At 39.4% G+C, this 23,734-nt stretch overlaps 1 protein-coding gene across 2 annotated transcripts in view; it reads left to right on the top strand.

Moving 5' to 3' along the window:
• SLC9A8 (solute carrier family 9 member A8) overlaps nucleotides 1-23,734 on the top strand; it is a 54,868-nt gene that overhangs the window by 21,427 nt on the left and 9,707 nt on the right. For both annotated transcript variants that reach the window (XM_050918132.1, XM_050918133.1), the window contains 11 exons: nucleotides 6,789-6,872; nucleotides 8,378-8,479; nucleotides 9,189-9,223; nucleotides 11,047-11,190; nucleotides 12,406-12,544; nucleotides 15,276-15,381; nucleotides 17,459-17,575; nucleotides 18,980-19,062; nucleotides 20,671-20,782; nucleotides 21,243-21,463; nucleotides 23,263-23,409. In XM_050918132.1, the coding sequence (XP_050774089.1) occupies nucleotides 6,789-6,872; nucleotides 8,378-8,479; nucleotides 9,189-9,223; nucleotides 11,047-11,190; nucleotides 12,406-12,544; nucleotides 15,276-15,381; nucleotides 17,459-17,575; nucleotides 18,980-19,062; nucleotides 20,671-20,782; nucleotides 21,243-21,463; nucleotides 23,263-23,409 (1,290 nt within the window). The remainder of the gene's footprint in view (nucleotides 1-6,788; nucleotides 6,873-8,377; nucleotides 8,480-9,188; nucleotides 9,224-11,046; nucleotides 11,191-12,405; nucleotides 12,545-15,275; nucleotides 15,382-17,458; nucleotides 17,576-18,979; nucleotides 19,063-20,670; nucleotides 20,783-21,242; nucleotides 21,464-23,262; nucleotides 23,410-23,734) is intronic.

Consider the following 23,734-nt stretch of genomic DNA (forward strand, 5'->3'; position numbering starts at 1 on the left):
AGACTTTTTATCAATACATTAGAAGCAAGAGGAAGACCAAGGACAGGGTAGGCCCACTGCTCAGTGAGGAGTGGGAAACAGTAACGGGAGACTTGGAAATGGCAGAGATGCTTAATGACTTCTTTGTTTCGGTCTTCACTGAGAAGTCTGAAGGAATGTCTAATATAGTGAATGCTTACAGGAAGAGAGTAGGTTTAGAAGATAAAATAAAAAAAGAGCAAGTAAAAAATCACTTAGAAAAGTTAGATGCCTGCAAGTCACCAGGGCCTGATGAAATGCATCCTAGAATACTCAAGGAGTTAATAGAAGAGGTATCTGAGCCTCTAGCTATTATCTTTGGGAAATCATGGGAGACGGGGGATATTCCAGAAGACTGGAAGGGGGCAAATATAATGCCCATCTATAAAAAGGGAAATAAAAACAACCCAGGAAACTACAGACCAGTTAGTTTAACTTCTGTGCCAGGGAAGATAATGGAGCAGGTAATTAAAGAAATCGTCTGCAAACACTTGGAAGGTGGTACGGTGATAGGGAATAGCCAGCATGGATTTGTAAAGAGCAAATCGTGTCAAACTAATCTGATAGCGTTCTTTGATAGGATAACGAGCCTTGTGGATAAGGGAGAAGCAGTGGATGTGATATACCTAGACTTTAGTAAGGCATTTGATACGGTCTCGCATGATATTCTTATAGATAAACTAGGAAAGTACAATTTAGATGGGGCTACTATAAGGTGGGTGCATAACTGGCTGGATAACCATACTCAGAGAGTAGTTGTTAATGGCTCCCAATCCTGCTGGAAAGGTATAACAAGCGGGGTTCCGCAGGGGTCTGTTTTGGGACCGGTTCTGTTCAATATCTTCATCAACGATTTAGATGTTGGCATAGAAAGTACGCTTATTAAGTTTGCGGACGATACCAAACTGGGAGGGATTGCAACTGCTTTGGAGGACAGGGTCAAAATTCAAAATGATCTGGACAAATTGGAGAAATGGTCTGAGGTAAACAGGATGAAGTTCAATAAAGATAAATGCAAAGTGCTCCACTTAGGAAGGAACAATCGGTTTCACACATACAGAATGGGAAGAGACTGTCTAGGAAGGAGTATGGCAGAAAGAGATCTAGGGGTCATAGTAGACCACAAGCTTAATATGAGTCAACAGTGTGATACTGTTGCAAAAAAAGCAAACGTGATTCTGGGATTCATTAACAGGTGTGTTGTAAACAAGACACGAGAAGTCATTCTTCCGCTTTACTCTGCGCTGGTCAGGCCTCAGCTGGAGTATTGTGTCCAGTTCTGGGCACCGCATTTCAAGAAAGATGTGGAGAAATTGGAGAGGGTCCAGAGAAGAGCAACAAGAATGATTAAAGGTCTTGAGAACATGACCTATGAAGGAAGGCTGAAGGAATTGGGTTTGTTTAGTTTGGAAAAGAGAAGACTGAGAGGGGACATGATAGCAGTTTTCAGGTATCTAAAAGGGTGTCATCAGGAGGAGGGAGAAAACTTGTTCACCTTAGCCTCCAATGATAGAACAAGAAGCAATGGGCTTAAACTGCAGCAAGGGAGATTTAGGTTGGACATTAGGAAAAAGTTCCTAACTGTCAGGGTAGTTAAACACTGGAATAGATTGCCTAGGGAAGTTGTGGAATCTCCATCTCTGGAGATATTTAAGAGTAGGTTAGATAAATGTCTATTAGGGATGGTCTAGACAATATTTGGTCCTGCCATGAGGGCAGGGGACTGGACTCGATGACCTCTCGAGGTCCCTTCCAGTCCTAGAGTCTATGAATCTATGAATCTTTAAGTGTTTGTCCTCCTCCACAGCCTCTGTGCTGTGGAGGAGGATGCAAGTGTTGGGAAGGAGAACATCAAACTGGAGCGGAGGGTAATTAATAGGCACCATGTTTAAAATAAAGGGAAGTACTTCTACACACAAAGCACAGTCAACTTGTGGAACTTATTGCCAGGGGATGTGAAGGCCAAAAATATAATGGACACAAAAAACAATTAGATAAGTTCGTGGAGGATAAGAAAGTTAATGGTTATTAGCCAAGATGGTCAGGTCAAGATGACTCACTCGATGATTGCTCTCTGAAGCATCTGGCATTGGCCACAGTTGGAAGACAGGACACTGTGCTAGATGAACTTCAGACCCACTGTAGCCATTCTTATGATCTTAATTTGTTTCAAAGGGTGTAACAATCCATTAAAAGTAGTATTTCCGGTGTGGAACAGCAGCATGTTGAGGTGCAGGTCAAGGTGACACTGGCTAGGAAGCAAACATGGTCTTGGATATCAGTGAATCTGGCAACTTTTTATTATTTATTGAACTTGCACTGCATTCAGTACAAACATAAGGAGACACATCCTTGCCCTAAGAATTTTACAACCTAGATTTCTTGCAGCCAAGTCTGAGTTAGAGATCAGCAAAGCTTATACTTACTTTCATATGATTCTTGGTGGCTAAAACAGACACCATAATCACTTGCTTGTCCTGTGCTTAAATTCTTCCTCTTTTTTTCCTATGCTCTCACTTTTACCTAGATTTTAAAAATTGTAATACTAAAGAAAGAATGTGTTTAGTGGGTAGCCTAGTGTACAGTTATTGAATCAGAATGGAAACCTGGTATTACTAGACATGTTACTAAACTGAATTTCACATAAAGGAAAAATCTAATAAATTATATTTCCATGAAATAAACTTCAGTGTAAGAGAAGAGTTTCATGTGCTGATGAGTCCACATAAATCCTGTGTTAAGAAGGTAAATTCATTACATGTGCAAATGTGAATGAGGTTTTAAATAGATAAGTGTTTCTGCTTTGCAGAGTGATACTAGGAACAAAGTTGCGGTTTCTCCTTTCATGGAGTTATAGTGTCAGGACTTAATATTGTTCAACCTGGATTTAAAGAATCCTTGTTGCTTTTTATAAAAGCAGCAGGCTTCTTAGTCAGTGCCCTTGGAATCTTGAGGGAACCAGGGATGTAAAGAGAACCACGCTGGGCCAAAGACTGTGCATGAGTGATTCAGCTTCTTTGCTCAGAGTGCCAGCAAAAAAAGAGAGCCATTTTTGAGGGTGGCTTTTTGTAAGGCAGTGCGGCCCTAGTGCTTAGAGTAGAGGACAAGGAGTCAGGAGACTTAAGAGCCTGATTCTCATTTACATTAAAGCTATGTCAACATAGCAAGCTAGGGATCTGATTGTTTTGCTTGTGTACACACCCTCGTGTTAGTTCTCATCAAGCTAGTGTGAGTATAAATACCTGTGGAGCTGCTGTAGCACTGGTAACGGCAGTGGAGGCATTGATGACCTGTGCTGAGTACTTACTTGTGATGAGTATGAACGTGGCGTGCTCAGCCATGCCTGTGCTACTGTTACCAGTTCTACTGTGGATACGCTGCTATTTATAGCCATGCCTAGCGCAATGATACTTTGTGCACGTGGGCAGGGGAATCACACCCCTAGCTTGCAGTATAGAAATAGCCTAAGGCTCATTTACATCACTGTGACAGTGTAAAAGGGCATTAACCTGGACATAAATTACATTTGCAAATGAAGCAAAGAATCCTGTGGCACCTTATAGACTAACAGACGTTTTGGAGCATGAGCTTTCATGGGTGAATACCCACTTCCTCAGATGCATGTAATGGAAATTTCCAGGGGCAGGTATATATATGCTAGCAAGCAAGCTAGCGATAACGAGGTCAGTTCAATCAGGGAGAGTGAGGCCCTGTTCTAGCAGTTGAGGTGTGAAAACCAAGAAAGGAGAAACTGGTTCTGTAATTGGCAAGCCATTCACAGTCTTTGTTCAATCCTGAGCTGATGGTGTCAAATTTGCAGATGAACTGAAGCTCAGCAGTTTCTCTTTGAAGTCTGGTCCTGAAGTTTTTTTGCTGCAGGATGGCCACCTTAAGGTCTGCTATAGTGTGGCCAGGGAGGTTAAAGTGCTCTCCTACAGATTTTTGTATATTGCCATTCCTAATGTCTGATTTGTGTCCATTTATCCTTTTCCGTAGAGACTGTCCAGTTTGGCCGATGTACATAGCAGAGGGGCATTGCTGGCATATGATGGCGTATATTACATTGGTGGATGTGCAGGTGAATGAACCGGTGATGGTGTGGCTGATCTGGTTAGGTCCTGTGATGGTGTCGCTGGTGTAGATATGTGGGCAGAGTTGGCATCGAGGTTTGTTGCATGGATTGGTTCCTGAGCTAGAGTTATTATGGTGCGGTGTGCAGTTACTGGTGAGAATATGTTTCAGGTTGGCAGGTTGTCTTTGGGCAAGGACTGGCCTGCCACCCAAGGCCTGTGAAAGTGTGGGATCATTGTCCAGGATGGGTTGTAGATCCTTGATGATGCGTTGGAGGGGTTTTAGCTGGGGGCTGTATGTGATGGCCAGTGGAGTCCTGTTGGTTTCTTTCTTGGGTTTGTCTTGCAGTAGGAGGCTTCTGGGTACACGTCTGGCTCTGTTGATCTGTTTCCTTATTTTCTCGTACGGGTATTGTAGTTTTGAGAATGCTTGGTGGAGATTTTGTAGGTGTTGGTCTCTGTCTGAGGGGTTAGAGCAGATGTGGTTGTACCTCAGTGCTTGGCTGTAGACAATGGATCGTGTGATGTGCCCGGGATGGAAGCTGGAGGCATGAAGGTAGGCATAGCGGTCGGTAGGATTTCGATATAGGGTGGTGTTAATGTGACCATCACTTATTTGCACCGTGGTGTCAAGAAAGTGGACCTCCCGTGTAGATTGGTCCAGGCTGAGGTTGATGGTGGGGTGGAAGCTGTTGAAATCGTGGTGGAATTTTTCCAGAGTCTCCTTCCCATGGGTCCAGATGATGAAGATGTCATCAATGTAGCGTAGGCAGAGAAGGGGCGTGAGTGGACGAGAGCTGAGGAAGCGTTGTTCCAGGTTGGCCATAAAGATATTGGCATATCGTGGGGCCATGCGGGTGCCTATAGCAGTGCCACTGATCTGGAGATATATATTGTCATCAAATTTGAAATAGTTATGTGTAAGTATAAAGGCACAGAGCTCAGCAGCCAAAACCTACAGATCAACAGAGCCAGACGTGTACCCAGAAGCCTCCTACTGCAAGACAAACCCAAGAAAGAAACCAACAGGACTCCACTGGCCATCACATACAGCCCCCAGCTAAAACCCCTCCAACGCATCATCAAGGATCTACAACCCATCCTGGACAATGATCCCACACTTTCACAGGCCTTGGGTGGCAGGCCAGTCCTTGCCCACAGACAACCTGCCAACCTGAAACATATTCTCACCAGTAACTGCACACCGCACCATAATAACTCTAGCTCAGGAACCAATCCATGCAACAAACCTCGATGCCAACTCTGCCCACATATCTACACCAGCGACACCATCACAGGACCTAACCAGATCAGCCACACCATCACCGGTTCATTCACCTGCACATCCACCAATGTAATATACGCCATCATATGCCAGCAATGCCCCTCTGCTATGTACATCGGCCAAACTGGACAGTCTCTACGGAAAAGGATAAATGGACACAAATCAGACATTAGGAATGGCAATATACAAAAATCTGTAGGAGAGCACTTCAACCTCCCTGGCCACACTATAGCAGACCTTAAGGTGGCCATCCTGCAGCAAAAAAACTTCAGGACCAGACTTCAAAGAGAAACTGCTGAGCTTCAGTTCATCTGCAAATTTGACACCATCAGCTCAGGATTGAACGAAGACTGTGAATGGCTTGCCAATTACAGAACCAGTTTCTCCTCTCTTGGTTTTCACACCTCAACTGCTAGAACAGGGCCTCATCCTCCCTGATTGAACTGACCTCGTTATCTCTAGCTTGCTTGCTAGCATATATATACCTGCCCCTGGAAATTTCCATTACATGCATCTGAGGAAGTGGGTATTCACCCACAAAAGTTCATGCTCCAAAACATCTGTTAGTCTATAAGGTGCCACAGGATTCTTTGCTGCTTTTACAGATCCAGACTAACACGGCTACCCCTCTGATATTTGCAAATGAGACTCCAGCCCTTTAATTTTTTTTCATTGGCATCCTGTGAGCCTCATTTAAAGCTCATGGAAATAAATGAGTTTTTTCATTGACTGCTGTGGACTTCGGATCAGGCCCTATATGACCTTGACCTCTTTCTTCATTGTTTTCTCTATCTGTAAAGAAAGGGATAATAAAGTTTACTCACCTTTTGTAAAGCACTATGAGGGCTTCACTTTAGAAATGCAAAGTATTTAAATACACATCTGCCCACCAGGAACTGTACTGAGACTATGAGCTGTTTTCACATGGTCCCCTGATCAGCTGTCTAATGGCAACAGTATTTGGCAATTACTGTCCTGGACAAGATTCAGATCAGGGACCTGAAGGTGAAAGGTGTGTTCTTTTAGAATTTTCCCCCAATTTCTTTTCAGGCTTTGAAAGCCTGCAATAAAAATGGTAATGCTTCCATAATATAGAAACATTTTTTCTTTTTTGCAAGCAGTCTGTTTTCCATACAGTACATTTAGGAACAGTGGTTCATGATAAATAACACGTCCTGTCTCAATCATCAGGTAAAAAAGTTTATTTAAAAGGCAATCCTAAAGTTGTTTACCATCCTGTAATCCTCTTTTATTTAGTGGTGGGAAATGAGACAGGTTAAATATAATTTGTATTTCCAAGTATTTTTGCTTCTTAAAAATGTTTCCATTTAGGTAGAAACTTGAAGGGACTAGATTTAGTATTATGTCAGTTATTGTGCAGTCTTTGAAATCCCTTTGCATTTTTTGTTTTGCAGGAGGAAGAAATGTTTCGTCCAAATATGTTTTTTCTTCTCTTGCTTCCACCTATTATATTTGAATCTGGATATTCATTACACAAGGTGAGATACTGCTAGATAATCATTTTACAACTTGATCTCGCCTTTGGACCAAATTCTGGCTCAGTTACTGTGACGCAACTCTGGAATAATTGCATTGAATTCCACCATACTTACACTCATGGAATTGAGAGTGGAACTTGGCCTCTTGGACCCAGAATGCAGGGCAAGTAGTTTCTGCTAATATTAACTGAGCATTGGCAATGTACTAAGTACTACAAAAGCATGACTCATGTTCCATTCTCCAAGAAGTTTCTAATCTGAAGCAGACAAATCAAGGAAGAAGGATCTAAAAAGAAACCTAGACTATGTCTACACTGGCAATTGAATGACAAAACTTTTGTCTTTCAGAGGTGTTAACCCCTGCACTCTCCGAAAGACAAAAGTTTTGCTGTGACAAGTGCCAGTGTGAACAGCGCTTTCCTGTCAACAACACAAATGCCACTTGTTGGAGGTGGAAGTTTTTTGTCAGCAGGAGAGCCGACAAACAGCAGCTACACTGTGCGACTTTTAGCGGCACAGCTGTAGCCACACAGCCATGTTGCTAAAGCTGTGTAGTGTAGACAGACATAGCTCTAGAGAGTTTTCTCTTTGTTAGAACTTGGCTGTAGTGTCCACGCTTTAAGCCTTTGCTTTGGGCTTGGCTGAAGTCAAGAAGGCCCTGTTGTATTTTAGTGACAAACTGGAAGACACATTCCTTGCCCCAAAGAGTTTAAAATCAAAACGACTGGCCCTAAATAGGAAGTAAATGTATTACAATATATTCTTCATGTTATTAGAAAAACAGATGGGTTTTCTTGTTACAACATATTGAGAGGTACTTTTAGCTGCTGAGCTCTTTAATAACAGCTTAAATCTGAGCGAACTTTTAATTCCATGATTAATATCAGCCAAGGCTTCTAGTATCACTGTGTGGAGAATCTTAATAACCATACTGAGCTAAATGAGAATTGGATCCTGCATAAAGAAGACCAGGAGAGAGATTAGTGTAATCTATTTTAATTACTGGGAGTAAAGTAAGTATTTGCAATGAAATAACATTTCACTTTAATCATACTTGTAAAGTACAAACATCAAAATGTATTCATTTTTAAAAAAGTATTGCACATAAAGGATTTCCAGATTTATAGTAGGAGAATATGTATTTAATTTGAAGGATGCAGAACAAAATAACAAAACAAGCAAGGAGATTCTGAGTTAAGGGTGAAACACTGTTTGTAAAGGTCAAGACTGATAGAAATAAACAAAGACCTCCCAGCTGTGCTTTGATACGTGTGTGCACACTGTCAAAGCAAGTCTTTTGTAAATGTCTTTCCCCTGCCTGCTTCCTATAGATATGGGAATATGGGTACATTGAACCCAGTCCAACCAAATGCTAAGCACAGATAACCCAGCAATTGCAAGACAAATGTGTAGAAATCTGCTTTTAACTTCTTAGATTGTTTTGAGGATTTTTAGTTTTACAGTTCATTTTCACTACCTCACTCTGTCTTGCTTTTGTGTTTCAGGGTAACTTCTTTCAGAACATAGGTTCCATCACTCTGTTTTCTGTGTTTGGCACAGCAATTTCAGCTTTCATTGTAGGTGGAGGAATTTATTTTCTGGGTCAGGTAAGAAAAATGTCTTTGAAACTCCTGCATGTAGTAGGATGGTCCTTCAAAAGCCCATTCTTTCAAAGAAGGGTCAATAGTCAGTGGTAAAGATTATATAAAACAGGAACTGATGATAAGCTTTACATTAGCATGTATCTCACACATTACATTACAAAAAGCGGGGGAAGGTCTATCGACTTGTGTAATTTCCTAGTTAGCTCCTGAAGTCATGCAACTGAGGTGCACAAAAGGTGGATCAAGATGGAAAAGTGCATTAAACAGGAGAATCAGAATTAATTGCTTTTTCAGAAATGCACCATGCGCTAAACTAAAGAAGTGCTCATAGGACCGAGAGTAAGGCACCTCTATGAGTTCTAATCTTAGTTCTGACGCTGACTCGTAGTATAGCTTGGGCAAATTCATTTAATCTTTCTCCTATCTCTTATTTCCTTAACTCTACAGTGGGGCTAACAATAATTCCCTACCTCACTGATGTCCTGTGAGTTCTAGTTAGAATTTACAGTCTATAAAGCACTTCTTAGGTGTTAATAATTAATTTATGATGACATTTTTATCATAATTTTGCTGTATGATGCACACCTGTACGTCAGGATTAAAGTGAAGTTTGAAGCAGAGCTTCTTATGAAATTATGTATATGTTGTAAAAATAATAAAATGAAAAATCTTTACACAGCTAATTGTCATTTTTTTTGACCTGTCCTTTTAGGCTGAGGTAATTTATAAACTGAACATGACAGACAGGTAAGTTCTTGGTAAAATTGCCTAGTATCTTCCAAGAGGCATTCTCCAAAATACTGCAATAGATGTGATGAACAGTACTTGCCCAGGTGTTCTGATTGTGTTCTGGATCGCTTAGATTTAATATCACTTGTAAAATCATTAATCAGATTTAACATTTTAAATTCTTGTAATGCCTTTTTTCTAATGAAGTATATTAAGACTTACTAATCAATAGCTTTATCTGATCAGAGTAAGTGGAGCAGTGGAAACGCAATAATGAACAGCTGGGCACAAAAATATTTTCACAGTATTTTTTTCCTTGCAAATTCTTTTTCCCCAGACTTCAAAATTAAAATGTGTAAATTGTGATGTTTGTTTGATAACCTGACATAATTAAAATATATTATTTTATTATATATTAAATATATTATATTATTTAATATAAAGCAGTCTGGCTTCCTTACTCAGAGCTTCTCCTTAAACAAGGAATGAACTTGTGAGAATTAATACCATAGACTTTTCAGAGCACTTGGGTGGCAAAGGCTCAACATAGTTTTCTAGAAACCCCACCAAACTGCACAGGAGGTCAGATTTCTGCTGTTGGTTACACTAGTATAAATCCAGTGTAACTGGATGGAGAACTTGCATTTACTCTTTTGGGTTTTTGTTTTGGTTTGTCTTTTACCATGTACACAAGCACAGAAGATTTATATTGAAGTCCACAACTCTGTTGGCTTAGTCAGAACCAGGAAACATGACAAGAAAAAGTATGCATGAACTGCAAATGTCTTCCTTACTGGCTCCAGCATCTGGCTTTGCACAGCTGACAGCTCTTGATTTTGTGATCTCTACCTTTTAGTATAAGATCTAAGGAAGCTTTAGCATCTTTTTTTAAATGTTGCCCTTTTGTGCTACATAGCAGGAGTATTGTCAGTAGCAACTGACAGCATGGCTAAACCAGCTCCTTGTTTTGGTCTCACTCAGTCTTTTCTATTAGTCCCCTAGTCTACGAGTAAGTATGTAAAAGACAGTTCCTATGTCAGGGTTTTTTCTGACAAAATAATTAAGTTCCCCACTATGTTTGCACAACTAAAACCCAACAAACTGATGTAAGGAAGCCTACATTAAAAAAATAAAATAAAAAGTCTGACAGTGTATGTAAAATCTGAAATGTAAAATATTCTAACTGTGAAAGAAAACTAGGTATCACCTAGTTGATAAAGCCTCTTTCAATGTCAGTAACTTCAATGGCATGACAGTAGATACAAGTGTGACCACAGTCAATTTTTCAAATAACTGTCTAGGGCAGGTTTTACATTGTTAATGGGATTCTGTACAGTCTCATCACTCTGTATCATTGTACATATCTGATTTGGTAGTTTGGATTGATACACATTGAAAATCTGTTTTTGCAAAGGTATACAGTTTCCCTTGCTTGCTTTTAGTGGGACATTTTTACTTATTTCCGAAAGTCTGGGGAGGCAATTTGCTCCTACTTCTTCGCAACGTGGACCTCCATAAGTCAGCCTGAGTTATCAGGGTTGGTGGAAAACTGAGTACACAAGATCCCCATGAATTCATGGTCTATTAACAAGTTTTGCTTTATTCAACAAATGATCCTTTCTTCCAAAAAGAGACAAAAAAAATTCTCTTACTTTTTGTTTTAAATATTGCTAGTCAAGTGCTCCTTAATGGGAAGATACAACTTTCTGCAAAATATACCTATACTGTTCCCTAGAAAATCCACTGGTATTTTCCATGCTTTTTTGCTGGTCAGTATTATCAGATATGCTGTACATTTATACTGGCATGTTTTCTTTTTTGGATTTTATTTATTCTTGCAGTTTTGCATTTGGCTCATTAATATCTGCTGTGGACCCAGTGGCTACTATTGCCATCTTCAATGCCCTTAACGTAGATCCTGTGCTTAACATGTTGGTTTTTGGAGAAAGTATTCTCAATGATGCAGTCTCTATTGTCCTGACAAAGTAAGTGCATTTGAATTTGTACTATACTGTAACACTCCCTTGTAGATGGACATAATTAATTTTGTTACAGATTCCCTTTTAGACTTACAAAACTCCTCATTCTTAACAAAAAAACTGTATTGGCAGAAAATACATATTTTTCATCTCATATTGTTGTGTTGCTTGCCTATGTATCCAGATGTTATAACAGGGGAACTAAGTATTGTCATTCTGCTTCTATTCTAATATTATAATAGTAATCACATTAGCTTGTCGATCTCATATCCTTAAAGTGCAGCTCTACTCTGAAAAATTACCCTATAAGGTGACTTTGTTGAGCTCTATTTCAGTTGTATTTCATTGATTCCAGATCAGATTTGCTCAGTTTACATGTTAATTTTTTTTCTTCTTCACTCCAGTCTTGGGATCTGAAAAGCAAGCGTTGTTCTTTCTGTCTTATTTAGAAAGATTTTGCTAGTCAAATTCTTCTGTCATTGCTTCTCTTTGACTCCTGGGCATTGGCTTATGGAATCCTGACTGCAAGCCAGTGGGGTTGCACTGATGGCCCTGCAAAGGGAATTAAGTTAAGAATTCTATTGACAGTACATTAGCCAGAAGAGAATCCAGTTCACTCTTAGCTATGTTGGTTCTGCAGGGCTGACAGGAGTAAAATGTTCCCCAATTTAATTGTTTTTATTGAAGTCAGTAGATATCACTAAGAATACATAGGAACAGCAGATCTCCTGAGTAGAAAGGTGTTATATTTACATAGCCATTTTCAGGGAAGAAATGTACTTTAACCACTATCTATCATAGGTATTTTTCAGTAAGGTCGTGGGGTCTGCGAGCTCTAACACAATTGGGCTCTTTCTTTCCATATTGCCTCAAGCTGTAGCAGTTTCATATTCCATGGGATCCAAAGAGCTTTCCCCTTTCCTCCCAGCCTCTCCCCTAAATCACTTCTTTTGCCCTTCTTCAGTGAACCTGCAGCCTCTTTCATCCACATGGGGATGGGACTTTCTGTTTGTTTGTTTACTCTCCCACATAAGGATCATAGGATTTTTGTCTTTTTATTCCTTGAGTTTTTACCATTGAAAAATGCATTTTCTTTTCCCTACTAAAAGTATGGAACTGTAGGTTGCTTGAATTTTTTTCTAAAGACATTTGGCTTTTTCAGATCAAGTCTTCATAACTGTTTGTTGCTAATGTTTTTTTCTTTTTTTAAATTGTTCCCAGCACAGCAGAAGGTTTGACAAGAGAAAATATGTCAAATGTAAGTGGATGGCAAACCTTTCTCCAGGCACTGGATTACTTTCTGAAGATGTTCTTTGGCTCTGCAGCACTTGGCACTCTTACTGGCCTTATTTCTGCATTAATATCCTTTTTTGGGGGTAATGTGATGCACATGCATAAATTGGTGAAGTCTACTGTTCTAACAATGATTTTCATCCAGTCATTCTGTAATGTTCCTTAGAGGGATGATTTTTATATAAGGTCTTTTTGTGGGCATATTTTCCCTCTCTTATTTTGTTTATAATATTAGTGCTAATGGGCCTATTTTAAAACCTTACATAAAAGCTTTGTATGCTTAGATGAATATAATTAATGTCTAAATTATTGCATACTATTTTAGATTATATGTAAATAGAGTGTTATAAATTTGCTAGTTTTCTAAATTCACAATATTCTGTTTTCAACATTGATCCATTTTAATAGCATATGTCCTGGTTTTCACATGTAAAAATGGTAAATTAATTTTTAAAAAATAAGAAAAATATTTATCCCAAAGAAATTTTAAAGTCAGACCATGAAATCTTCCAGCCTTACATGTCATATTCAGCTAACTGAATACGGATACAGCTCAGTTTGGGTTTATATGCTGAATTTTATCTGTGGCTTTCTACACCAGCTTGAATTGGTTGCTAAACAACCCGAGAGCTTCTCCCCTAAGATAAGGAAGGATGTTTGTTTAAACTAGACACCTTTGTTGCTTTTGAAAGCTTGCTTCAATGTTTAAAATAGAAACCTGTTTCATATTTTTTGTGCTAGCCTTATGCTACAGTTATTTGTTTAACCTGCCATATTGTCAAGTACTTTGTTTTGTAAATGAGAGGACCAGAGTGTTTGTTTAAACATGGGCACATTTGCTATCTTTGTTCATTAGAACTGTTCCATGCACTTTTGATTAATTCAAAACATCTCAGCAAAAGAGAGAGACTGACATTTTCCTGATGCAGCTATTTTTCATTCAGTATCTAACTGAAAAAGGCCAAACAGAAAAGCAGTTTAACTGCTCTGATATTTTATTATTTGAGCCTGAAAATATTAGCTAGAGCAAAATATTTCTGTGAAGCAAAGAAAATTTATAATAGTTGCCGGCAGATAGATATGATTGAAACTTGCCTGTTCATTAGCCTGGAGGAACCTGAACTTCCGTGTCACAGATGTCTTCTGAATTCAAACAAAGATGAATGTGGACTATTTTGAAAGTGAGACAAGAGCATGATTCATCAAGTGCATGAACATGTTGATGGAGATATTATTGCTGATAAATCATGTCCATTTGGAACTAACTCAAAGTCTAGCTGAATATACAACTGATGACATATAGAGCATGTTTGCCCTACTAAACATATAAGGTGAAATCTTGCTCCCCTCCTCTTCAACCATGTTGCATTTCCACTGCATGAAATGGAGTGGGGAAGGACTCATACAGGTAGTAGAGGTCTGCTACAGTGAATCTGAACTCATAGATTACACTGGTTCACAGGTAGTGTATGCTGAGCCACTGATTAAATCTCCTCCTGAGTTGGGAATTCACTTGCTTTGGGTTCTGCTGTAGCCCTGAGGCTACAACACCAACTATGGAACAGCTCTGATTCTCCTCTGCTTTCTTCTTCCCAAGAGAAGCCCAGCTCACAGCCTGGACAGCTGAGATGTGGGAGTGAGAGTGGGGTCCAGGTTTGGTTCTAACTTAATTAAACTTTGCACTTTTCACAGTAAAGAATCATTTTGCTTTTAATTTTTTCCAATCTTTGATGTTAAGTGAGAAATAACTGCATTACAGCTGGTTCAAAAGCAGTCTAGGCCAGGGTGGAATCCTGGCTTCATTGAAGTCAGTCCTCACACCTTCTCGTCAGCTGTCTAAAATGGGCCATCTTGATTATCACTACAAAAGTTTTTTTTCTCCTGCTGATAATAGCTCATCTTAATTAATTAGCCTCTTACAGTTAGTATGGCTACTTCCACCTTTTCATGTTCTCTGTATGTATATATATCTTCTTACTATATGTTCCATTCTATGCATCTGAGGAAGTGGGCTGTAGCCCACGAAAGCTTATGCTCAAATAAATTTGTTAGTCTCTAAGGTGCCACAAGTACTCCTGTTCTTTTTGCAGGTACAAACTAACACGGCTGCTACACTGAAACCAGTGGAAGCTGTGTCATTGATTTGAATAGAGCAAGGATTTCACTCCTAGTAAATCTTTCTAGAACAAATTCAGGTGCAATCAGAGGTCAGCTCACATTTTCATAAATGTCTAAGCAAGGACAAAGGAGGATTTTATTTCTGTCAAAAGTAGAAATGAGAGAAAATGTGTGGGTCATTTTAGTTCTGAGTCCCAGCTTCTAACCCATCCCATATTGATAGAAAGACATTGTTTGAAGACTGTTCTGTGACTTCTCTGCAATAAATGTGGTGGTCTCAGTTCAGTTCTAAAGGAACAGGAATACACATCAGGATTGGAAATTTCTGCTAGTCTGAGTGGAGGGGTCAACAAGTGAATGTGCATACAAAAGTGGTGCTTCCAGATCCAGGTTTAAACATGTTGGCATGGTACTGTCCATATTTTATGTACTCTTTCAAAGAACATTGGCCTTCAGTCTCTAGGGCTGTCTGTCTAACAGCTTTCACCAACTTTAATTTCACTTCAAACCCTCCCATCCCAGAAATGATTAATCAATCCACAGGACGTTTTACAGGCTTAATATTAACTATTCATGAAACAAAGGTATGAAACGTGGTGAATGGTGAACCTGTATGGAATAGATTAGAATTTTTCTGTGGATTTCTTTTCTTACTTTTTCCTTAATGATCTGATATGTACGTACTAAAGCACATTGATTTAAGGAAAACACCCTCCCTGGAGTTTGGAATGATGATTATCTTTGCTTATCTTCCTTATGGACTTGCAGAAGGTATCTCACTCTCAGGTAAGCAGCAAAATGAATATGTGAAAAATTAGTTATTGAATTGTAAAAAGTTTGCAATCTGGATGTATAGGTTTTTCAGTTTCTTGTATTCTGTTCTCTTCCCCCAGTATTCCAATGTGTGAGAGAGACCCACTGACACTAATATTAATACTGTAGTTTCAAATGACTCATTCTGCATATTTGCATGCACAATTACTCTGTGCATACAGTCATGTTACTAAGGCATACAAATGGAAATGTAAACTGTTTTGAAACCTGACCTAGTGGTTTAATGTGTTAAAGTATTTGGTGTTGCTGTGAAAATAGGCTTTGCCCTGTAAACAAGCTGTGCTAAAATACTGAGCATGTTACATAAACATTTCAAAACATGAAACCTTTTTATTTCTGGTACGTATTGCATAGTAATATAAAAATCATAGTAAAATACTGTAAATTAGTCATTAATTATTGTATATGGCAGAGAATGTTTACAAATATGACTTCTTAATTGCTGACATTAGAAAGTTCTTCACTTCTTTTTTAAGTACGTAATACATTGTAACAACAAACTCCCTTATTTGTTCAGACTACTTCCAGAAATGATTTGTCAGAAGAGTAGAAACTCTGAATAGCCTTGGTCATGTTCTGTAACTACAAAAGTCATCTCTGCATTCCAAACAGAGGATTCTTTTGAGTACACTTCAGATACTTGTTCTTTTCCTTCCATTCCAGTTCATCAGGGCCACTCCTGTTTGGGCATGTAGCTGTAGTCAAATACTGTTAGCTTTTCAAACTTTCTTTGTTTTTGACTAAACAGGGCATTGTGTTATAACCCTCAGGTAAGTTTATCATTATTCCCAAATGTCATTTAGTCCTTTCCGTAATCTTCACTGCAGTTGATTTCCTCTTGAGGAACATGCTGTGCCTTGTGCTTACTTAATCCACAGATTCCTTACAGGTGACAGCATAGTAACTTCACAAGTGAGTAATGTAATGTGTTTCCACAGAACTGCAAAAATCACAGCCACCATCTTGGATTCACTCTTTCGCAGGAACAAAACCCTCGGGTTGCTTTTGAAACTTTTAAAGCCTTTTTTAAAATGTTCAGCTCTTCATGAACAACTGAACCCTGCACATAATGCTTTCTTATTGCTTCTTGAGTGCTCAGAGAAAGTAAAACATATAGCCCAAGGACTGGATGGGAAATGGAGTAAAGTAATCCTCTCCCAGCTTAAAGCTAGGGTGCAGGACTGCACCATACTACCCCACTTTCTAAGCTGCTGATCCAGCTCATGGGGTGGAATATCAACGGCTGGCTCACCCTGCCACTTGCATATGGTGTTAGGGCCACTGGATCTTTATAACTGTAAACCCAATGTCCTCTCTTAGCTCTCTGCCACTGCTACCTTCCGTGCTAAAATGTCTGGGTTAGAGGCCCCCTCTGCATTGTTCTGGGACTGCCTGGGCCCACCTTGCACAGCAGCTTTGCCCTGGCTCCATCATGGGCCTTAAGGATTGTGCCATCTCTCTCTACCAATGATAAAATTCCCCCCAGTCTCAGATTGAGAGTGAGCAGTGTGTAGAGCAGGGAGACAAACTTTTCTTGGATAATTAAATGATACAATTTCCTTGCCCCATAGATTTGAATTTTTCCCTTTTGGTCTTGCCTATCTTTGCTGTTTGCCAGGGAAATTAAAAGCAGAAAAACATGGTTTGGGTTCAGCGTATTACACACCTCACGGACATCCTGATAAGAGAACCTGAAAGAACAAGTGTTTATTCTTTAAACTAGACATGGAGTTCCAGATCCTGCCCTTGAATACACCTGTGCAAGCTTATTTTGGTGAATTACATTTCAACAGCAGCCAACAATCCATCTACATTGGAGCTCCCAATGTTCCCATGACTATGGAGCTGAACCAGTGTGAGCAATGATGGGAAAATTTCCCCTAGAGTAGACACCCCCTTCCTCAGCTTTCCGAACTTTAAAATTGGATAATCCTACCTTGTGATGGTGTTGTGAGGATTAATTGTTTGTAAAGTTCCATACAAATGCTAAATATTATTCTGCTGTTTGACAGTTGCACTGTATCCACAGGTATCATGGCAATCCTGTTCTCTGGCATTGTGATGTCTCACTACACACACCATAACCTTTCCCCAGTTACACAGATCCTGATGCAACAGACACTGAGAGCCGTTGCTTTCATGTGTGGTAGGTACTGCCTTTAGCTTAAGCCTAATATCCATTAGATTAGTATTTGTTTTGTATGAAAGGAAGATTCTGTTAGGGCCAGGAGGGAAGGTTGAGTGATCCTCTAGCCAGTCGTATATCAGGACTACATGTCTCTACCAACACACTTACTACTATGAAGGCTGCCACGTAGTCTAAAGTCACCTTTACTGACATTTTGGGTAAGCTATACAGTAAATCTTCTCCCTCCCACATCCTTCAGTCCAAGCTCTAGCTAAGACTTGACACACAATTGAGAACCAAATAGATTTTCTTGCATCCTTTCCCCCTCTGGCCTAGTTTCAGTTGAAGGAGACTTGAACAGGTCCCTATTTTTTAAATGGTTTTGGATATAAAGAAGCTATTTGAAAAAATAATAGTGTTTCAGACATTGGCAAAGATTAATAGGTATCTCCATTCAAACTGCCCGGAGCAATGCAATTGGTAGCCTTTCCTTTTCTTCCTGTTGGCTAAACTTGTAAGGAAGAAAGGGAGAAGATTGTGCATCACAATATAAACTTATGTTTCAGGGCACCTGCATGATACCATACCTTGTGCAAGAGGAATAGCACTTAATGTCTCTGTCTCTCTTCCTAAGAAAGAGCCTGCTTTGCTAGGACTAGATCAGCTGAAAATGCAGTAATCATATAATGCAAAGTCTAATAATTTTAAAACACATTGAATGTTCTAAATAGCATATTGGCTTTGTGCTTCAGAAATTAAAGTAACATTATGAAAATGCCTTAGTAATTGTTAATGCCACTATTGGAGACATTTGTAAAAATAACTTTCAGGTGTTGTTAGAATAATATATTTGCTTGTACAATGCAGTATTTTAATTTATCATACAAAGCATTAAGAAGTGCTGTAATTTAGTAAGATTTAAATATTTATGCATGTAACTTTATAATAAAATGTTTGACTCAGAATGTTTGAAAGTTCCGTGAGATACTCATTTTTATATAGGGCCTGATCTAAAAAAGTTCACTAGGATCAATGGGCATCTTCTCATTGACTTTGATGGGCTTTGAAACAGGCCCAAAATCTTCAAGCAGGCAAGCATACCAGTGAAGACATTTTTCAGTAATTTAGGGTAAAATTCTGCTAGCCTTCTTCACACTGATTAGTATTTACTCCTGAAATCAGACTACTCATGGAGTAAGGTGCTGCTCAGTGAGAATAAGGGTGGCAGAATCTGGTCCTCGCATTATGGTAGATATGTCTATTTTAAATCTGGCCTGAGTCAAAGAAGCAGGGAGTGTGTGTGTGTGCATATATATAATGTATGTAATAGCCTATTAAAGGAGTAGGAAAGGTTTTAGATACCAGCTTTTATTGACCAGCATAGTTTTATTTGAATAACTAAGTTTGATCTCTCTTTTTCAGAAACCTGTGTTTTTGCATTTCTTGGTCTGTCCATTTTTAGTTTTCCTCACAAGTTTGAAATGTCCTTTGTCATCTGGTGCATAGTAAGTATTTACTTTCATCTGAGAGTTTTTAAAACCTTTTACAGTATTTGTTTTAAAAAAAAATACATTGCAGTATTTTTCATGGTCTATAGGGCTCAAGAATTGTTTTTACAAAACCTCCTATATTTATCTTTTCATAAAATATTCTCAGGCTATTTATGTATTTTACATCATGCATCCGAAATCCCCAGCAGTGAATTGAAATGAACTATTTCTTCTGATTGTCCACATGACTTTGGCGTGGATATCTCAGAGCATATTTTAAGGAATTCTGGTGTAGCTAGTGCAGCTTGTGTGTATGAGATTATTTGAAAAGACCTGAAGAATCTCTGCTTGAGTTTGACTTTCAGTCAGATTTATTAAAATAGCATCTTTTCAGAAGTCCCAAAGGATGTAAAGATTGTGAGGGAAGCACTACTTCTCTATGTAACATTTTAAGTTCCTGAATTTTTTACAGATTTGAATTACAAAGTAAAAGATGAGTTTGGTATAAATGATACTTTAGATTATGCCTCACACTGTTGTCATGTTATCAGTGCCTGTTACTATTATCATAATACCAGTTTACAAATCCATAACATGCCCCCCTTTCACAGAGGGAAAAGAACAAAATATTAATCCATGGTGGGGCTGGCCCAGAGAGTAGCACCAGACGCTGCCACATTTGAGTGTATACTTCAGAAGTGCCCTTGTTCTGCCATGAGAGACGTTTAGGTGTTGGTCTCATCTGTGGAAGCTGAGAGGCTGCTCTCAATGTATTACATTTAACTACCTCTTCTCACAAGCAGAGTGGCATTTCATTCTTGTTGAAGACTGCCTTCACAGCCTAAAGGCAAAGGCAGTAGTTATGGCTGGTTGCCATGCAGAAAAATGGCACAGCCCTAGGAACTCCCACACGTTCTAGCTCAAGGATATTTATCTTGTCAAGACCTGTTTGTTGCGGTGGTCTTTCATGAGCAGCATTACCAAGAACTCCACCTTACTAAGTGGAATTTTCCTTTATATTTGTTGACATTCATTCTGTAGAAGAAAATGAGCCTCAGTTCTCATAATTCTATTGCATATATTGGGTATGTTCTTTTACAATGATACCTGGGAAGTGCTGAGGGACTGAATTATAACCAGCTGTTTGGCTTTCTGCTCATTTCTCTGAGGCACTGGCCTATGGGGAGGCAGGAGAAATTTCTGCTTGTCTTTCAGCTGCTCCACAGATGATTAAAGGAGCTGGACTGCTTTTAGGGGGCTATCAGAGGCACTCAGCCTGCACTCAAATGAATCTTTGGGTTTTTTGGAATGCCCTCTTGGCTTTCAATTCACTTGTCACCTTGTCATTTGTAAAACAGCATCTGGTAACTTTTTCAATTATTCCTATAGTCTCTCTATAACAAGATTTAGTTCCAGTGACTCGGTGTTTGAAAATGTAAACTCCACATTGACCTATGCAGAGCAATTGCTTCAAGTTGGATTACCAGTATAGCTAGTTATGAGGAGAGTAATACATTCCCGTGACTATTCACAAACTGGTCACAATTTATACTGCTCTATAGGGAATGGATGTAATGCATTAAATAGCCTTTAACTTATTATTTAATTTGTTGCTGTTAACAGGTGCTTGTTCTGTTTGGCAGAGCAGTGAATATTTTTCCTCTATCTTACCTGCTCAACTTCTTTCGTGATCATAAAATCACCCCCAAAATGATGTTCATCATGTGGTTTAGTGGTAAGTCTAAGCTTGGAGTTTACAAAGTAGTGTATTATAGTAGGTGCTGCTCTGCATAATATTGTGCCTCTGTCTATGGAGCAAACGCTAAATGGGCATTCGTGTCCTCAAATCCACATGCAGCCGCAATGCTGTGTTTTCCCTATGCAGGTGAGCTAGGCAGTAAAGAGTCCAGTGTACAAAGACTGCCTTTAAAACAGCCTGATCTTAGGGAGCTAATAGCTTGACAGATTTGCATTCAAAAGCTGTAGAGAGATCTGATTTGTTTAGAAATTCAGATAGGCAATCAAATGCGAGGTGATGGGCACAGCATAAGAACCTAGAAGCCTTAAAACATGAAATAGGTTTAGAAGAAGAGAATTCCAGTAGGTTGAACACCTTGTTCATTTATAAGGATGCAGAGGGCAAATCTTGCTGTTGATGTAGTTTTTATTCTTGGTTTATAATCCTCTCTGATCAGGTTTACGTGGGGCAATTCCATATGCCCTGAGCCTCCATTTGGGCTTGGAGCCAATAGAAAAGCGGCAGCTCATTGGGACCACAACTATCATTATTGTGTTGTTCACAATTTTATTGTTGGGTGGAGGAACCATGCCCCTTATCAGACTGATTGATATTGAGGATTCTAAAGCGCGAAGAAGGAGCAAGAAGGATATTAACCTCAGCAAGACTGAAAAGATGGTTTGTTCCTTTTATTCTGATTTTTTTTAAGAGTGATCATTGATACTTTTCTTTAATTTTCAAAAAAGATCAATGTATAATAAATATACAATGGTACTTTCTGTTGGAAAAAGAGATGAAAGCAAAGAAAGGAGTTTTTAAATTAAGAGCTAAGACAGTGTGGAGGGGCACACAGTTCAGACAGAGACATCCTTTAAGGGAGGATTTGTTTAGGGCAGGGGTTCCCAAACTTAGTTCGTGGCTTGTTTAGGTTAAGCCCCTGGTGGGCCGCAAGATGCTTTGTTTACCTGAGCATCCGCAGGTATGGTCGTCTGCAGCTCCCAGTGGCCGCGGTTTGCCATTCCTGACCAATGGGAGCTGTGGGAAGTGGTGGCTTGGCCCACGCCACTTCCCGCAGCTCCCATTGCTCGGGAACAGCGAACCACAGCCACTGAGAGCTGCGAGCAGCCATACCTGCAGACGCTCAGGTAAACAAAGCGTCTCGTGGCCCGCCGGGGGCTTTCCCTGAACAAGTCATGAACCAAGTTTGGGAACCCCCTGGTTTTGGGGATTCTCTTTATCGTTGGTTTTCAACTTGTGGTCAAGATAGTTAAGTCCAAAGCTGACTGCAAAAAACGACAAAGGGTTCTAGTAATTCTAGCCATGTCAGTCCCAAAATATTAGAGAGAAGGTGGGTGAGGTAATATCTTTTATTGGACCAACTTCTGTGGGCGAGAGAGAGAAGCTTTCGAGCCACACAGAGCTCTTTAGGTCACTATTATAGGAATAGATAAGATAGAAAATATCATAATGTCACTATATAAGTCCATGGTATGTCCACATCTTGAATACTATATGCAGTTCTGGTCAGCCATCTCAAAAAAGATATATTAGAACTGGAAAAGGTACACAGAGGGGCAGCAAAAATGCTTAGGGATATGAAACTGCTTCTATCTGAAGAGAGATTAAAAAGTCTGGGACTGTTCAACTTGGAAAAGAGACGACTAAAGGGAAATACAATAAAGGTCTGTAAGATCATGAGTGGTGTGAAGAAAGTGAATAAGGAAGTATTATTTACCCCTTCACATAACACAGGAGCCAATTACATTAATAGGCAGCTGTTTTAAAAACAAAAAAACTTAAGGATGAACTTCACACAATGCACAGTCAACCTGTGGAACTTGTTACCAAGTTATGTTGTGAAGGCCAAAATATAATATAAAAAAGAATTAGATAAGTTCATGGAGGATTGGTTCATCAATGGATATTAGCCAAGATGGCAAGAGTTGCAGCCCCATACTCTGTGTTCTTAAACCTCTGACTGCCAGAAGCTGAAACTGGACAACAGGAGATGAATCACTCTACAGTTGCCCTGTTCTGGTCATTCCCTGTGAAGTATCTAGCACTTGCCACTGTCAGAAGACAGAATACTGCGTTAGATGGACCATTGGTCTGACCCAGTGTGGCCATTCTTATGAAAATACGCTAAAGGGTAAAACCTTGTCACTTTACTAGACCAACATTTACGTGAGTAACTCTATTCAAAATTTAGGGATCTAAATAATGACTATAACCCAATCTAATTACAAATAGATCAGCACAAAATAAAGTAACCCCCATGGAAACACAGGCAAGGTTCAGGATGGACGAAGTCCTATACAAATTGACAATAGCTAGTACATCGTGAGTCCCATGTTGCTGAGGGAAGCCACTGGCACCTCTATCAGGTGAAAGTTGTTTAAAAGAGCAAGTTCAAAACAAAAGCAAAAGGTGCAGTGATCAGATTTATACGGTTGTTCCAATATGTCTGATCTTTGTAGGGTAATACCATTGAATCTGAACATTTATCAGAACTCACAGAAGAAGAGTATGAAGCCCACTACATAAAGCGCCAGGATCTCAAAGGCTTTATGTGGCTTGATGCCAGGTATTTGAATCCATTCTTCACAAGACGGCTCACACAGGAGGTGGGTTCTACTTGTTTTGTTATTCTGTTGTGAGTGTTGGCATAGCATTTTGTGGAATTCCATTCAAAGGCAACCAAGGGTTTGTGATACAGACTTGCAACTTTCGAGCTGGGCATAGTGAGGTGACCAGTCTTACTTGTTTATAGAGAGTTGACTGGCTTGTAAAATGCTAATTTGATTTAAGTTAACACTTTTCACGGCTTCCAACGTTTGTAATAAATGTACAGAAGTGTGAGCTTTTATTAAACTTTTCTTTAATGTTACAGACTAAGATCCCGATATCAACAGTTTGGTTACTAAACCTAGGCTTAGTAGACGTTTGTGC

The sequence above is a fragment of the Gopherus flavomarginatus genome, chromosome 11 (genome assembly GCF_025201925.1).
Source record: "Gopherus flavomarginatus isolate rGopFla2 chromosome 11, rGopFla2.mat.asm, whole genome shotgun sequence".
Classification (NCBI taxonomy): Eukaryota; Metazoa; Chordata; order Testudines; family Testudinidae; genus Gopherus; species Gopherus flavomarginatus.